An 18,152-nucleotide genomic window follows, 5' to 3' on the forward strand; every position below is an offset into this window, starting at 1 on the left:
GGAGGGAAAGTTGATATATGCTCTTAAATGAAGCGCCTGTCACACCGCCAATTAGATTGAGAGAGCTAAATTACTCAGGACCACTCTGTCAAATTACTCCGAGAATGAATAATCTGATGCGCGTCTGTCGCTAATGGGCCAGCTGCTTGGAAGGTACAGGAGTAAACTTTTCTACTTTTTGGTGTTCATGATTAAAGCTTAGACTTTAAAATGAGGAGAAAAAATCCAGATGGGTACAAAGCAGGTACACGTGTACAAAAGTTCAGAAAAAGGGTGACAAATCCCCCCAAAAACTAATTATTGTGGACATACCAACAAACCACAACATCAAAACCACGAGTATTTAGAAGGTTTTGTGTTTGTAAGGCTGTCACACGTGTAGGGCTGTGCGACATGACCAAAATCTCATATCCCGATATAAGAATTCTATCTTCCCGATAACGATATAAATCACAAAAATGTAACATTTTCTGTAAATTCTGTGAATCTCGGGCAGCTCGACTTGCGGGAAGTGTTTCCAGCTGCGCGTCATGTAGCTGGAGTCGAGTGTTTTAACAGATGCATGAAACTTTACTTTTTTAGACATAAGTTGTAACGGCCACCGTTTTCTTTGTGAGTATTTATTAAATGGTAAATGGCCTGTATTTATATAGCGCTTTACTAGTCCCTAAGGACCCCAAAGCGCTTTACATATCCAGTCATCCACCCATTCACACACACATTCACACACTGGTGATGGCAAGCTACATTGTAGCCACAGCCACCCTGGGGCGCACTGACAGAGGCGAGGCTGCCGGACACTGGCGCCACCGGGCCCTCTGACCACCACCAGTAGGCAACGGGTGAAGTGTCTTGCCCAAGGACACAACGACCGAGACTGTCCAAGCCGGGGCTCAAACCGGCGACCTTCCGATTACAAGGCGAACTCCCAACTCTTGAGCCACGATTGCCCACATTACATATTACACAGCGTGCTGCGGGGAAAAGCCTGTCCTAACGTTTGAGTCTAAGGTCTATTTTTTAGCACCTGGCGGCTCTTTTTTTACTTCTCATCCGTAAATAATCTGCTCTTTCACGTGATTCAGTTTATTTTGAAAAGTCTCAACAGGATCTTGAGCTTTATTGTGAAAGGTTTATGTGGAACATAAACAAGCGGACACGCAATGGTTTTACCGTCGTTGTTGCTAACCACAACACATAAAAAGAGGCGCTTGTCCGTCCTTAGTGTGGTTATATAAAATATAAGAGACAGAGAGAACTTTAAGAAATTAACGATGGAAAAATATTGCCGTAAAAAGTTTATTTTGCGACACCACGAAACAAACGATAACGTAAAATAAAACATAGACGTTTTTATATCGTCATCCGATATATATCGTTATATCGAACAGCCCTACACACGCGTGTCACATCTGAACATTTTATTGCACAAGCCTCGTGAGTTTTCTTAATCAGGTTTTTGAATATTCCATTCGCGTTTGTCTGCTCTTGTAGGAATCCTCTGTATCGCTCTTTCACTGTCAGAGTCTCCTTCTCAACAGTTTCAAGGTTAAAGGGCAGAAGAAGTGCTCTGAGGTGTAAAACACACACTCACACACACAGCAGCACCACTGGTTTGTGTTTCTGTGTTTCATATTTCTTATTTTTTCTTTACAAAGCAGCAATCATTCTCTCATTTGATTAGATAAGAAAAAAAATTAAGGTAACGATGAAGCATTTCAGTAAAGTTGGACTTTAGGTTGTTGAAATAATGGAATCACTGGATTTCTCACTGTATCCCCACTAAAAGTATCAAGTATTTAGACATTTAGTATTACATATTCAACATGGTGCTTATATTTCATACTTACAAAAGCTATTAAGAAGCTATTAAGAACTTTTTTTTTTTTTTTAATACCACCACACACTGCTTTGTTGAAGATGGGTTTGTTTTTTTTAAATAGGAACACAGAAACCAGACACTGCTCTCATTCAGCAGCCTGTTAGTTATGCTAATACACTAATACGCCTCCAGTGCCGTTGCGAGCCAGTTTGGTCCTGGTGTCTTTTCGGACCAGACCACATTTTCACAGCTCTGAGAACCAATCATTACATACCATAAATAGCAGAACGTGAAATATGAAGAAATATGAAGTAATTCATTACTGGGTTACTTCTGTAAAAATGCCTAAAGTTCTGATTTTAATGCAAAGATACATGCAGATTCCATGCATTAATTAACCCAGCACACAGACACACATGCACTTCTCTCTAGTGACGGATCTATTTTTTTCTTCCTTTCTTTCTACTTCCTCTTCCCTGAAACCCACAGAATGAAGGGATCAATTCCTCCTCATCAGTCCAGTCACATCACATTTAGTTATTTGCGCAGAGTCTGAACACTGAAAAGGTTTAAAAGGCCTCCAATCAGCAACAAAGCTGCAGAGCAGCAACACTGCGGTGTGGCTGAAGGATAGCTCCTCACATCGGTCAAACCATTAGGGGATGGTGGAACTGCTTGTTATGGTTTTTATAGTAGTTGCTGCAGTGGAGAGGAGACAAAATCAAGTGCTGTTGAACTTTTGTGTTTCTAGCTTTGAACAGGTACTTAACAGCAATGTACCGACTGCAATTTCATGTTGAGCAACATTTGACTGACTCTGGAACTGATTGGCACAGATTGGCAGAGCTGTGAAAACGAGGGCAGCAGATGGCTACAACAGAAGATTACAGGCCACTGTGAGAGGATCACGATGAAGACAGATTCCAGCCCATAATCAAATACATGCTGTTTCACAGAAAACATTGTAGTAAAAGTCAACATCCTGTGTGATTTTCTTTTCTGCACTGCATGCTGTCACCAAACCACAAACTTTTCAATTGTTTGTTAAAACCCGATGGTCAGTGATATGATATATGCAGTTTTTAGGTCCCTTTGAATATTGAAATTAGAGTTGAGAGACTCCACATTCATTTACAAATGGGCCTGCAGGCATTACTATAATGGCTGAGAAGTGGTAAGACTTACTTTTATAAAGACTTTATCATCAATCTCAGCCTACTGGCTTACAGTAAAATCCTGCCACCAGCTGACTGACCGGCCCATCTGTGGCACTGAAGCATCAGCTCCTGCAAGGGCTTGAACAGCTGCAAGAGCACCGTGTCACTTGAAAATAAACAAATCCTGTTTGGGTGCACTTCCTTAAATGCCATTCTTCTTGAGATGACAACCTCACAAATGACATTACAGTTCTCCACATATCAAATTCCTCTGTTGTGATGGTTTAAGTGCATGTAAGGTAACAGAAAGCCTCGTCCTCCTGTCGACCTTAATCTTCCAGCTAAAGGCAGCTTAATAAACCTCCACCTTGCTTTTTACGTTTCCTGCCCGCAGCAATCTTTAAGCAGCTGCACTCCTCCAGCAACATGACAGCAGGTGATGACAGTTAAACAGCACAACATACCGAGTGTGTGTGTGTGTGTGTGTGTGTGTGTGTGTGTGTGTGTGTGTGTGTGTGTGTGTGTGTGTGTGTAGAGCAGGAAACACTAAACACTGCGACAGCTTTCTCAGCTGCCGGGAGCGGCCTGACGGTGAAGCCACCCAAAGTTTGTACACACACAATTGTAAAAATTATATCCCCCCCCCCTCTCTCACACACACACACACACGCACACTCTGTTTAATTCTTGGCTTTCACTCCACTGACCCAGCACTTCTGAGGTTGTAGTAACAGTAACAGAAAAACATCTCATCGCAGATCCATGGAGACACAGATGGGCTGACAGACATTTCCCGCCCTCAGTTCGGCCTCAAGCAAGATCAGCCAACAGGAGTTTAAACACCACCGCCTTCTTCTCCGTGTGTCCGAGGAAAACGTACCTCGACTCAGTGACAGTAAAGCCGTGGACCAACTTTACAAGTTAGTTGCAGCTTAACACAAACTATGTGGTGGTTAAGTGGAAACCTCCATATCAAACAAGTATTCCCACAATTGTTATCTACACTGGCTACGCAGCTCTCAAAGCCTAAAAATGAGTGCCTCCATGAACGCTAGAGTATAGAGGATAAAGTATCGACATAGACAAAGTATAGTTTTCTTAACTGATTTTCAGAGTATTTCAGTATTCCAGATTAACAGTCTGATAATATTAGATTGGTTGTGGTTTAGGAGACATGAGTAAAGCAGTAAAAACCTAAATAAATTGCACAAGACATTTTTAAGACCAAAAAGAAGAAGAAACAAGCAAATGAATATTTTTAAATTTGTCAGACAAACTACTTTTCTGTCAGTTATTTCATCGTTCAGGCTTTAAAGGGTTCATTTCTGGTCCCTCCTGAGAGTCGCCACAAAATATGGACTGTCAAACACTGTAATATGTATCTTCATGTGTAAAATTGGCAGCACTCCCCTTTAAGCATCACTGCCCAGCCAATTTTGTACCCGGGTATGCTGTGTTATCTCCCAGGATTTCTGGCATTTGAGATCAATGTCTCCTTACTATTTTGAGCCTTTTACTTGTCTACAGCAGCTGTCAAAATGTCACTCGCTTTGTGCAGCTTTATTGCACAGCTCCAGTGTGATTTCCTGGATTCCTGCTTAACAGGAGGCTGCGATAGATTTTTCCTTTCAACATTTTGTGAGATCTAGGAAAATTCCTGCTCTCTCGTTGCCCTTTCTTCTAGTGTTCATGCAATAAATGTTTTAACATCCTCACGTGGGTCACAACAGAGAATAAGAGCTCCGAGATGTACAGCAGATTTCAAAAGAGCATGACGAGTGCTGTCATAAATGAAAGAACAAAAGACTGAACAAGAAAGACAGCAACAGAGCAGTTTCAGGGAATAGCCATCTCTTCTGGTAAATATTTGTAGTCTGTATTGAGTTTATGAGCCGGAGCAGAAAAGCATGACATTGTTTAATTAATACTGTCTGACAGTCATCTCAGAGTGCCTGTGAGGAATCAGCAGGCCTTCTTCACATGTGCACTAACAAGAACACAACCACAGACAGAACAACACACTCTCTCCTCTACACTGGACCCCCACAGCAGTGCAGTCATCCTTCATCCATCCTCCACCCCTGGCAGTGCCCGCAGCTGCCACACAGCAAGATTCAATAATGACTCTGTCCACTTTTGTTAATATCCGCTTACAAGAGCATCCACAAACGCTTCCAGCCGTATGCTTCATACAGATGCCACGAACACACAGGAGCAGACAAACATGCTGTTACAAAGTAAGGGTGCCAAAAAACACATTATAAAGCATATTTTTCACAGGCAATGAGCTAACACATGGGTATAAACAACTTAAATTGACCACTTTTTAATTCCTTCTTAAATGACAGGAAAACATATAATAATACAAAATAGTCACAGGTAGTGGAGGAGCTCTAATGTAATGACTGGAACTAGTGGATGAGGCTTAGCAGAGTCCAGAGGCCAGTACAGTATTTCGCACCAGGCTGTCATCATGCTTTTTAATGCAGCAGAGTGGGATATTTTAACATGGGAATCTGTGGTGATCGACTCTTTTGAAACCAGCCTCAAGTTGCCACAAGAGGAGCTGCAGTTTTTGGCACTTTTGTTTTGGTTTCATCTTTCGACTCGGACGCTGCACCTTAGTTAACACTCTTTTTCTGTTTTTCTTTCTTTCTTTTTTAAAAAAACAAAACAAAAAAACAGCAGATTAGCAGTTGTTGTATTCCAGTGATCTTTGAACTAGGACTGTGCCATATCATATCGCAAAGAGGCATAAATATATGAATAATGTAAAAATGTCAGACAAACAAAGAGACACACCCAGGAATGAGCAAGAATCACACGTCAGGCACAGGTAAGGTGTGGACCAAATGTAAATAAATGACTCAACTGAGCGTCAGTAGTTGCATTCCATATGAGAGGAAAGGCAAGCAGTAAGTCCGTATTACTGACGTGGTTACATGGTCGTAAAGGATGGCTTTAAGGGATATTACGATCTAATATTGAGGCCATATCGTGCCCCCTTACTTTGAACTTAAAGTTAAAGTAACTCAAACATGAGTTTCGGTCACTGCTCGTTCACTGTGATGTTCCACCTTGAGTGTGCAAAATTAAGTATGTTCAGAGTTTGAAAACACTGATTTTACGTTCACCTGCTGAAAAATCATAAACGGTTCACAAAGTACACAAAAAACTGTGAATGCCAGTGTACAGATACTACAACAGGAATGCAGATCTTTAAAGCAGAAAAAAGGCTTGTGCTACTTTTTGCACTTTAAACTGGACTGACTACACCTTGGTTAGGAAAGCATCACGTTTGTAAATCACCTGTAAAACTACCCACAGTGCTATTTGGGGATCGTGCTCACACACTATTTTGCCCTGTTTAATGACGTTTTGTCTTTAACCACCTGACCTCTGGTCTCTGAACATGCCTGGTGGAGATATTTAGTACTGAGACATAATTCTAGGCTATTTGAGAGAGATTAGAGAGAAACATTTATTTCAGAAGTTGATCAGATTGTCCATCGCTGTTGTAATCAAGTTCTCCTGTCAGTGGCCATGCTGTTACATAGATGTAGATTTGAGGATTAATCTATTCTTATTCGTTCTCCGGGATTAACTTGTCTAAAAGTACATCTCTGAAATCATAAAAAGTCTTTTGTCTTTTCGACATTCTCTGCACGGCACCGTAAGAGGATTTCTTCTTCTTTCTTCCTGACTGTGATTTGTTCTCCCTCTGCCCTCCTTTCTTTCTTGGTGCACCGCCGACTGTGATGAAAACCACTTTTTTTTGCCTGTTAACCTACACGACACTGATTCACGAACAAACACAGACACTCAAAGAAAAAAAAAACTCCACTGATTTGATGAATTATCTGTCTGCCATGATACAGTTTTAGATGAGTTTCTAACAACGCACTATAAGATCATTACTATCCAGAGTAGATTACAGAGTCAACGGTGAACATGTCAGAATTGGGGCCCGTGAGATTATATCAAAGCACATTACAGCTAAAGGGGATTTTGTGTGAATGTGTGTGTGTTTATGATGGACCTGTTTTTATCCATATGTGTATTTGAGTGTGTGCACACAAAGTTATTACATAACAGCACAGCATGCTTACGGTTCAGAGGCAGTTGGTCAACATAATGGTGGCAGCAGCATGAAAACAAGAGGATTTGGGCAGCAGTAGATAGAGAGACAGAGAGAGGGAAAGAAAAGCAGATCCATGAATGGAGGTGTGGCCTTTGCTGAGCTGTGTGTGTTGGTTGGTGTCATCATTGACTCATCCTGCTAGTGGGAGGTTGACTTGTAAGTATGCACTGCTACAATATGAGGTGTGATTAAAATATTACAGCAATACATCCATAAAAATTACAAACCTGGCCTGTTTAAGATCATTGACTCACCCTCCTCCGGACCGATATCAGTGCATCTGCTATTTTTAGATTCCTCCCTGGAAATCCTATTATGACCACTCGCAATGTTCCCTCGCAATGTGATTTCACCACAAACTTTAAGCATCCACTTCTCTTTTAAAATGATCAAACCCACGTCTAAGGCCTAAGCATAAATTCAGCGTCTCAGCTAAAAAGAGATGCCAAGACAAATCTGCTTATCATTTTTTTAATACACTGACTATGTTTTGCTCCATGAATTAGTCCTCCAATTCACTGCAGTTTCTTTAAGGTGCTGAGGATGAACATTTAGCGTGTCACTGTAACTTTTCTGGCCACACCAACATCATCGCTGCTCACTACCTGCCTAATCACCAGCTGTGTCTCCCTGTAACTTTATCCACTTACTGAAAATTAAGCTAAAGAATAACGGTTCTGACACACTGGAGAAGAGGCACAGGGTCAAGGGAAGAGAATGGAACTTCCTTTTAAAAAACCCACCAGATCTGAAGGTGGTCCAAACATATAAAATAATATTATCAGCCCATAAACATCAAAACCCACACCTGATAACCCCCTTGTACAGTGCTGTGAAAAAGTATTTGCCACTCTTAAATCAGGAATTAACTGTGATTAACGCAGTTTTTAGGAAAGCTGATTCATTTTCAGTAGTCAAATTCAGGTCTGATTAGTGCCAGATTCAAGAAATCACTTCAAAGAGCGACACATCTGACAAAGAGCAACACATCATGCAAAGAAACAGCTGAGAAACAAAGTCATTGGAATCAGTCTGGAAAGGTCTACAAAGCAATTTCTAAGGCTTTGGGACTCCAGCGAACCATGGTGAGAGCCATTATCCACAAATGGAACAGTGATGAACCTTCCTGGGGGGGCTGGCCTTCCAAAATTACTCTAAGACTGCATGCCCGCATCAATGACTTATCCAGGAGGTTACAAAAGAACCCAGGACAACATCTAAAAACTGCAGGCCTCACTTGCCTCGGTTAAGGTCAGAGTTCATGATTCAACAGCAAGAACGATCTGGGCAAAGATGGCATCCAAGCCACGGCTGACCAAAAAGAACAAAAAGCTCGCCAATTTAGACTCGCCAATAATCCTCATACACAACATCTTTTTAACTGTGGGAGGAAGAACATGTAAACTCTGTGCAGAAAGCCACCAGCTGACTGTGAATCTTTAAGCTAACCACATAAACGTTCCCAATTCAGTGTCTTTTTATTCCGTTATTTTATTAAGCACTCAGTCAACTGAGCCAGCAATTCAAATATCCCAGAAGATGATTTGATTCATGTATAATAGATGATTTCTTTCAGTTCTGTGGAGCAAACAGAGATCTTACTCAAGGACTTTTTCCTCCTTGGATGGATTCATTAAATATTACCAATTTATCTTAAAAGTCAGATACTCATCAATCCATCAGGCACAAATCAAGTGTCTGTCTCGTTTTTCAAATGAGGGTAAATCAGACAAAAATAGAGTGAATATTAATTTACATTTTCAAGTCTTTTTCAGACTTGAATGAATTAGTTACAGTTATTGAATTCTCTGGGAATAAAAAGCTTGACTGATTTGTTTTGTTTGTTTGCAGCTCTGCTCTCAAAGTGCACATGTGAAGTTCTTTTTAATAAACATCTATTAAAAATCAAACCAAAATGAGCGTAGAATATGTGCCTGCGACTCACCCGTGATAACCAGAGTGTGTTTAATGCCGGCTTCATTCAGCATTCGTTGGATGTGGTTGTTGTACAGCGTGAGTGCTTGTCCTTTCCCACTCTGTGGGTTCACCAGCAGCATCATCTGGCACGGGCGGGACATTTGGCTCATCAACACCCCTACAATGCAGAGGAAAGAAAATGTAACTAAAGGAATCCACAAATATGATCAGAATAAGTACGACGGGTTTGAAGATACACCACAAATTGTATACTGGGAAACTGAAACTTGACTGCTTCTTTGAGAAATGATTTAAAGAAAATATATATATTATATATTATATCGGATATTTTTCATACTGCACACGTCTCTGTGTTATACTATATCTTTGATAGACCATCATAATTCTCGCCTTGTTTTCTTTAGTGTTTTGTGCCCCTTCAGCACCAGTGGGAGGACGGCCTGGCAGGATGATGTATGTGTTCTGTAGTGCCATAAAAAAAATGCTTGTGAATAAAATGAAAAAACAGAGATGGAGAGATGAATAGTTTTTGTTTTATTTTTATTTTTTTATGCACACACGATGCAAGGTTAATCAGGGTAATGTGTTTACATCCACTGTGCCAAGCTGAAATGCAAATTTGCATTGAGTTGGCTAATAATAAGGTCAACCCCTAGCATTTAGACATTTCAGTAAGGGTACACACATTGTACCAAGAAAGGAAGTAGTTTTTGTTGAAATGTCATAAAATATTAAACACAAAAGACACAGCACTAAATGTTCCTACATAAGAAAAGCCAGAAGCCAGGACACCTGGGAATCTGCACACTGGTATATTTGGAGATGCATGCACAAACAGTAGCCTTATCTCTCCTAACCAGCTTTGGCCTCGTGTAAAGGAGAGGATGGAGGTGCAAAACGATTGTTACTGCTAAAATATTTCATTAATACCGCAACAGGAAGGAACCGATGGAGTGCAAGCCTGAATCGCCTGCATAGACCCAGCGGGATAAAAGGTCATGATAATGAATGCCTTCAGCGACAGAAACATGGGCCATACACAGAAACACTTCCAGCATGAACTAGAGCCTTGAATGTTCTGCACATTAATGTGAACTGATTTTTGGCTGATGCATGCATGTGTTGACCCACTGTTTTTGGTATTTTTTCTGCATCAGCTGATCTTTTGCAAATTTTGTGCATTCTTTTAATGTGATAAATGTACTTTATTTAATCTGAATTTAATTTTGTGATATTACCTGTAATGTACCTGCAGCTGCTATGAAATACAGCTCATTTACTTAAGAACCCACTGATAAGGAGACTTTGTGCACAGACCTGACAGAAAAATTTGTGGACGCAAGCAGAAACAAAGGTCAGTGGCACACACTAACTTAGTCCAATGACACAGCTTGCATCTCAAGATGAATGTGCACAGCTCTGAGCTCTTTGCTAAATTTTTAACTGCGGGGTTGATGCAAATTAGGGATTGAAACAGTTATCAGAGGGTTACAAAGATCTCACAGTGATCTTTTTAACACAGTGAAGAAGACTGGGTGTGGGGGCTTAAAAAAAACAGAGAAGAACTGCTGCTGGCCTTCTGTTCCTCTGAGGAGGACTAATTAGGTACAGCAATCCTGAATGCAATCTTTTCAGAGTGCTCTTTCAGTCAGTTTTTAAAACTCGAATCCTCGTGATGGAAGTGAGAGGGGACGTCCTTTTGAAGAGCTCTGACTCTAATCAGAGCAGCAGCATCCACCTGCAGTTCTTATGAAGGGGCGCCCAGTTAAAGGAACGCTGACTTAAAGGGAAAGAACTGACTGACTGGATTTTGTATTTACCAGTATAAGGTAAATAAGTGCTCATTTTAATATAAAAATTACACATTAGCCTAAAAGGTCCATTTTATCTGAAAGATTATTACTTAATATGCAAAGTACGATACGAGCTCTGAGAGAGAAACGAAAGATGATATCATGGTGATATCTCAAATGTTTTAGAAAGTTATAGAAAGAACATTTCTTGCCTCCCCACACAAAACCCATAAGCAAACTACTTCATGAATTTTCCATCTCATTCCTCCTCTCCCTTTCAGTGTGTTTTTGTTGGAGGTCAGATGGGAAATATTTAAAATAAAAGGCAAAAAAAAAGCTCTGGTGAAGTTATCCGCTACATTTGACAAGCTGCAGCTAAGGGATCATTTTACAAACAGGTACAGGGGGGGGAATAAACTCTTCTAAAAATAGTGTGATCCAATAAAAAAAGTCTGGGTGTCATGCTATATTGTTTCAACTCAATATCCAAAAACCCTACAGTGATATTCCTGAGAATTCTCACAGTTGATTCTTGCAGTTGATTGGATTTTCATCCTAGCACGTCTGACAGCTGAACAACTGAAATGCTTTAGTGATGAGTGTGTCTAACTGGTTAAAAACCTAATTGACAGTGATACCGCTGGAATGCAGAGAAACCGGTCGGAAAGAGGTTTACACGTTACGGCACCTTAACAGTTTGACCTGAGGTGAACTCTTCAGGCGTTAAGTCTTTTTTCAGTAATCCTGAACTGAACCATTGCCATAACTTTATACACACTGCTGCCACTTTATTAGCACTATCTAAGTAATATTGCAGCATCTGTGGATTAAACCGGTAATTCTGGAATCTGGACTATGTGGTGCAAAGCTCGATCGTTGCTCGTGCTTTAGAGCCAATAGACACACCTGAGTATATTTGCTTGTTTAATTTATTCTCATTTGTTATCTCATTATTAGTTTGCTGGAATAACTCAGAAGGGAACAGCAAATAAAGGAAAAATACAAGTGTCACAATGCTCAGCTACATTTAAATCACAGTATAATAAATCAACATGAATCAGAATCCCCAAAGTGAGTAATTTTAAATATATTAAAGTATTTTAGTGACAAATAAAACTTTATCCATTAATAGAGGACAACCCACACTATCCCCACTATTATTTTCCTGTATAAGGTCATCAGTGCTCTAGACACTAAGGAGAGGTTGGGGACTTGATTTAAGAAGTAATATGACGTGGTTTTCTGTATATTTTCACTTCAAGTATGCAATTTCATTTTAATTACTTCTCATTTTTCCCAAGAATTCAATTTTTTCCTTTTATTTCAGTAAAGCAGAAGAACTGGTAAGTATTACTCAATACCCGTGTCCTTGATTGTAGTAATTCCAGGAATACATGCACAGGTTCCTCTATTTTGTTAATCGACCAGACTCTCTATCCTTCCTCTGACCTGCTGACTCCTCGTCCTCTCTGTGCAAACTGACGAGGCTTCTGCTGAAAATACACCCAGGACTACTCTGACCGGTGTGAGAGCAGTTTCTGTGTCACTTCAGAAATGAGCCACACCACATTTTGGTGGAATTGCAAGATAATGCTTGCAATTCCACCAAAGCATTGGTACAATAAGCTCCAACTCAATTCAATTCAATTTATATAGCGCCAAATCACAACAACAGTCGCCTCAAGGCGCTCCAGTGGCCAAGGCCGAGCCTGAACAAGTGAACTGTGCACAATTAAGTGCAGGGTTTCCCCTGAGCTGATGCTTTGTGGGATGGATGGATCCAGGAAACAGGAATACTTTTTTCTTACTCTCTCCGTTGTTTTATTACCTTCACAGTAACATAACCTAAAGTAATTAAGGTTATCTTCACTTCACTGGGCTCTGCTTCATGTATCTGAGAAGAGGGTTTACATATGCAGACACACATACAGGGAGGGAAACTATTGTGACTAAATGAAAGCAAAACGTATCAGCCTATCACTCTGAGCTCATATAAAATGAGAGCATATAAATTAAAAAAAAAAAAAAAAAACCATTTACACTTTTCTTTTTTCTTTTTCGGGTTAGCAGAAGGTCCTTCGGGTAACGGTAATGGCAGGTAAAACCTGTATGTAACGGTACACAATAATCACATTAGTCTATAAACTGGCATTCAAGAAAGGCTGGTTATGTCTTTTTATAAATGCAGAGCGTTAACGTCACATTTCCTTGTATCATTCAGATGCAGTAATCTCAAAATCATAGCGACTGGACTCCTGAGGGAAAGACAAGAAAGTGCCCTCATGAATCAGCTGCACGACAGCTGGCACCGAACGCCCTGTCCTTGGTCTGTGTGTGTGTGTGTGTGTGTGTGTGTGTGTGTGTGTGTGTGTGTGTGTGTGCGCGTGCATCCCAACACCCACACAGCAGTTCTTGCTGGCTAAACCCAGTCCTATGCCACTTCCTGTGTGGCACCCCTCCTCTTCTAAATGGTAAATGGTAAATGGCCTGTATTTATATAGCGCTTTTCTACAAACATTCCAGAGGACACTATCTTCTCGTCTGTCTGTCCACGCTCTGGGTTTCCTCCTCTATCATTAACTCTGCTGCAGCAGCAACATGGCACTGAGCCAAAACATCTAATATAAGATGCAAAAGACTGTAGCAAATATATATATATATTTTTTTTCTAAACAGTCTACTGGTTGGAGTTTTATGACAGCAGATAAGCGTCGTGTTTGTTTATTTGCTGATGATCTGTATAGTCCTGATGAAAGCCCTGCTGACGCAAATGCCAATCAATTTATCATAAAAAAATAAAGCATAAAAAAATAATAATAACAATTGCAGCAGAAGTCAAACTGGAACATCTTCACACAATTGGTGAAAATTGGTGAAAACAAGAAACTCAGCATCTTGGATGAGGCGATTAAGGGAACTGTGTAAATTAAAAAGTAACCTCACAAACAACAATCAAGATACAAAATGACAGGAAACTTCCAACAACAAAGCTATGCTCTGCGCCTCAACTACGTTTACTTGATCTGTGATTACGGACGTCTCATCTCCTCTCTTCAAACCAACAGCATTGGAACCGTCCCAGATCTTAATGGAATAATCACTACTGAGCTATTCGCCACAGGAAATAACAACCTAAATGAAAGGGAAAACCCAGGAGCAGTAAAAAAAGAAAAGAAAAAACATTTAAAAAAAAAAAAAAAAAAAACACATTTTCTGGGAAGGTTTCTTATAGTAGCTTTCTGGGTGCATATATAGTGTGAGAACAGACAGCTTCCTTTTTCTTTTTCCTGCTGTATCTGCTTGTATAAACCAGACACAGACATGAATGTCTCATGGTAAACTTCAAATGCACTTATTCCAATTTTTTTGTGAAAACTTCTCCAGTCTTTTTAATACTCTTTTTAATTGAAGTTATATAAATTCAGTGTTTGTATTTAGGAAGGGACACAGGGATATTCATCAAGCTGCATCTTCATTATTTCTATGACCTTACATGTTCACTGTTTCTGTTTGAAGTGTGATCACTGCTCTACGACTCAGTCTGACTAACAGTGATGACTTGCACTCATCAGTCAGTAGTTCCGGTATCTCAGTTCCCCTTCAGCAGTGAAGTATGACAAAGCATCAACCGTCTGTGATTAGGAAATTATAATGTTGCAATTTTTGATGAAAAATTCCGAGCTTTTCATTACGCTTTGCTGAGCCCGCATCTCGGCCAGCATAAATCTGCAGATGGGACCAGTCAAACTGTCAAAACTCAGTGAAAACTGGGGATTTAAAGAGAGAGATGAGACATCGGGTTATATTTTGCTCTAAGTCTTAATGTCCGTTTCACATATAGGAAAAGATGACCATGATTCAGACAATGATTACAACTAGCCAAGAAGTAAAAAAAAACCATTATAATTCAAAACTAAGAGATAGGTAACTACATATATTTACATATATTTGTGTTAAATTAACCCACAGAAGAGTCTATGAAATCCCAGACAACATTACATGACCTTTTTTGGTAGCTAATATTATTGCATAAAATTCACCTAAAGAACATGTAGAAGGAAAGACAGATACACCACAGGCTGTGCTCACACTTCTGCCTGTTGCTCAGTGCAGATTTGCACTCTAAGCCTTGACAACACCCATTAGGAAGGAATCCAGTTTCCACATTTAAGAGATTATTGGATTAACATCTATTTCGTACTGTATTTGACACAATACGTGCTCTTCCAGCTCTGCGCAATGTGACAGATTCAATGAGTTAAACTATTTCAAAATCAGTAATTCTCTTATGTCGCTCTAATGGGTTTTTTATTTTAACGTAGCCTACCAAAAACATGAGGTGAAACAAAAATTAAATAAATAGTGGAAGCCACTTTAGTGATTACATCTGAGAGAAATGTTTCTAGGGTTCTACAACTAATTGAATTTTAATCTCATTCATGATTTTGGCTTCCCACAATTAAATGAGCATGATGGAGCGAAATTTAAAATGCACCTACTTCTACATGAAACGCAAAGCAATAGAAACTCAAGCGTTTTCTAAATCAGAATGTGACAATCACAGCTGTTCCTGGACTAGTCTAGATAAGTAAGAACAAATTAAAAGACAGATATACAAACAGAACAACAGGGCTTGACAAGCTTGTTTGGAAATACTTCAGATTAGATAGAACCACCTGAAAACATACCACAAACTGCACTGTAATTAATGCATGAAGCCCAAGAAAAACAATGAAGTGGTTGCTACCATTAATCAACTACCATCACCTCAGACATCCATCAAAATAAGCCTGTGTAGGTTTTGAAAATACATGCTCAATCATCCAGGTAAGGAAATCCCAGAAAGTTTATTCTGGTCACTGAAGTCATCACAAGGACGAGTGACAAAATGTTTCTCCCACTGAAAACGCTACCTGCAGGTGAACAGACTCAACTGACTGGCAAACCAGAGCAGTGCATCCGTGTATCCATCCAGATCGCAAAGATGCACTGAATCCGCCAACCAATCGCACCCATTTGCCCAAGAGATGTGTTTTCCAACAAACACATACCTTCGCCAAAATATCTATCCATCTACCTACCTAAGAAGCTATGTGAATAAAGATGACCATTTTTTTAAATACAAAATTTAGATGTGAAGACGTGAGAGCAGTGTTCTGTTTACATGAGATGTCATTAAAATCAATAAATAGTCATGATAAATAAACGTGATCTCAATACTGAACAAAATGAGAGCCTTAATGAAAAGGGTGCAAAAATCACCATATTTTCCATGTTGCCATTAATTATGTTTTTGCAGTCAAATCAACGTGCAAAATCCTTTAAGTATACTTATTAGGATCCTATAAATTCATTACAAGACAAACTGTGGAGCATAATAAGCTAATAAACTGTTAGGACATTGAGTTTGTTGCATGTATATGGTATGGTTTATAATCCCAGCTGAACTGTGGGCTCCATCGTGGGAACAGTTCCTCAACTATTTGTCTTCTTTAGAAAGTTAACTTTGGATAAGTGTTAAATGACATATCGTGCAGACGAGCTTCCGATACCAAACCTAAACTAGATTTTCTTCTTTGTTGGAATTCCAAACACTTGGTTTTGCATATTTTACTACAATACATTCCATTTGAGTTTGTTATTGTTTGTGTCTTTGTGACGTTGATCACACTATTGCATGCTTGCTGCTGCTTTCCTATTGGCTGGTTAGCAGCTGTAGGTCATAGTGGCAGTCACATTGTGAGCTGATCATCCCAAATTTCTGCCATTGTTTAAAATTCTTTTTGTAGAAAGATCGACCTCATACAGGAGACTGTGTGAGTTTCGAAGCCACGACAAACAGTATCTTTCACGCTAGTCATCTTTCATCAGCACAGTGTATACTCAGCTTTACCATCTGTGTTTACCAATTTAAATAAATGAAACTTTCCATGCTTCAGAAAACAAAGTGTCCATTAAAGGCCCTGACAGAATATTTTAAAGTGATATTTTAGGTTAAGACTTTCCTTTTGAAACTGAATCATAGGCTCTGCCTTTAAAGAAACCACATCTCGTCTGACTGGAGCTAACTGCAGGAGCACTTAGCTGCACTGAGGTGATAACTCTTCAAGCGGTTTGTAAATCAAAGAGTGGAAGCTCCTCAAGCTCACAAGCAAATTTCTGCTGAGCCAGAACCACAAAGGGTGTGGAAGGCTGAGGAGCAGGAGGAGGTGGCAGTGGTTAGCCTTCTGTAAATCTATATTAAGTAAGGCAGAGAGTTTACGACACTGAGGTTTGAATTGAAATCACCCTGCATGTATATTACGCAGTTGCCCTTACTGTATCCTGAGCTAAGAGATAAATGGAAAGGTTGTGAAAGGAGAAAGAGGATTTAATAGCTGTCTGTCTGTGTATTTTAGGCCCTAGAGTGAGATTGGGGAAGGGAGGTTAGAAAACAACCAACAAGTAAGATACTTAACGTTATCCAAACTGGCCTTTAGTTCAAATTTATTTTTTTATTTTTTATTTTTTTTACGTAAAGTCACAAGACAAGAGCACAAAAAACAAAACTAAAATGCAGCAATATACAAGAAAAAGTGTACACTGCTGCTGTTTGGAAGAAATGTAAATGTTTTCCACCTTAAAAAAAACCCATAACCACATTTTTTTTTTAAAACTAGGAAAGACTGACTTACTCTTAGGTGTAGCAGCTGCTCTGCTGTAGCCTGAATGGACTGTGGTTGCTGCTGTCGGCGTATCAAAGAATGACTTGAGAAGCCTTTTCTGAGAATAGAAATCTGGCGAAGCACAGAAAACTTTCTGCACTCACTGCTATAATGTACAGAGAGTCATCTTCTTGTTTTGTATTCAGCTCCTGCATCTATATCCAAGTCTCACAGGGTTTCTTTGAAATGTATTGTACTGTTTGCATTTTTTCATAGTTAGACAGAGAGGGGCATTACGGACACAAAGCTGCAGCGAGCCTCAGTACCTACAGTGAGCTCCGGTGAGAGAACGAGACACTGAACTCGAGCTACAGACAGCACATCAAGTTCTATTGCTGCGTATGTTGGGTAAGGTCCACTGGGAGAAAACTGCTGCTGCCACTGCTGTCTGACTGCACACACCAATGCCTCCAACGCTGCAGTGAGAACTCATGAAGCTCTGCTTATTGTAGACTTCTCTTTTGATCCTGTACAACACAGACAGCCTGCTATGAATAAAATATGTAGGTTCACTTCCAAGAATTGAGAAGCGTTATTACTACTAGGGCTGAACGATATATCGCATTTGCGATAATATCGCGACATGATCAAGTGCAA

At 39.8% G+C, this 18,152-nt stretch overlaps 1 protein-coding gene across 1 annotated transcript in view; it reads right to left on the minus strand.

Annotated features, from left to right (window-relative positions):
- Positions 1–18,152, minus strand: part of LOC309709077 (sphingosine kinase 1-like) — a 41,290-nt gene that overhangs the window by 12,414 nt on the left and 10,724 nt on the right. Inside the window, exon 2 of the mRNA XM_082537528.1 lies at positions 9,066–9,215. Coding sequence (XP_082393654.1) covers positions 9,066–9,215 — 150 coding nt within the window. The remainder of the gene's footprint in view (positions 1–9,065; positions 9,216–18,152) is intronic.

Source organism: Aulonocara stuartgranti (genome assembly GCF_965226115.1).
Source record: "Aulonocara stuartgranti genome assembly, chromosome: 6".
NCBI lineage: Eukaryota > Metazoa > Chordata > Actinopteri > Cichliformes > Cichlidae > Aulonocara > Aulonocara stuartgranti.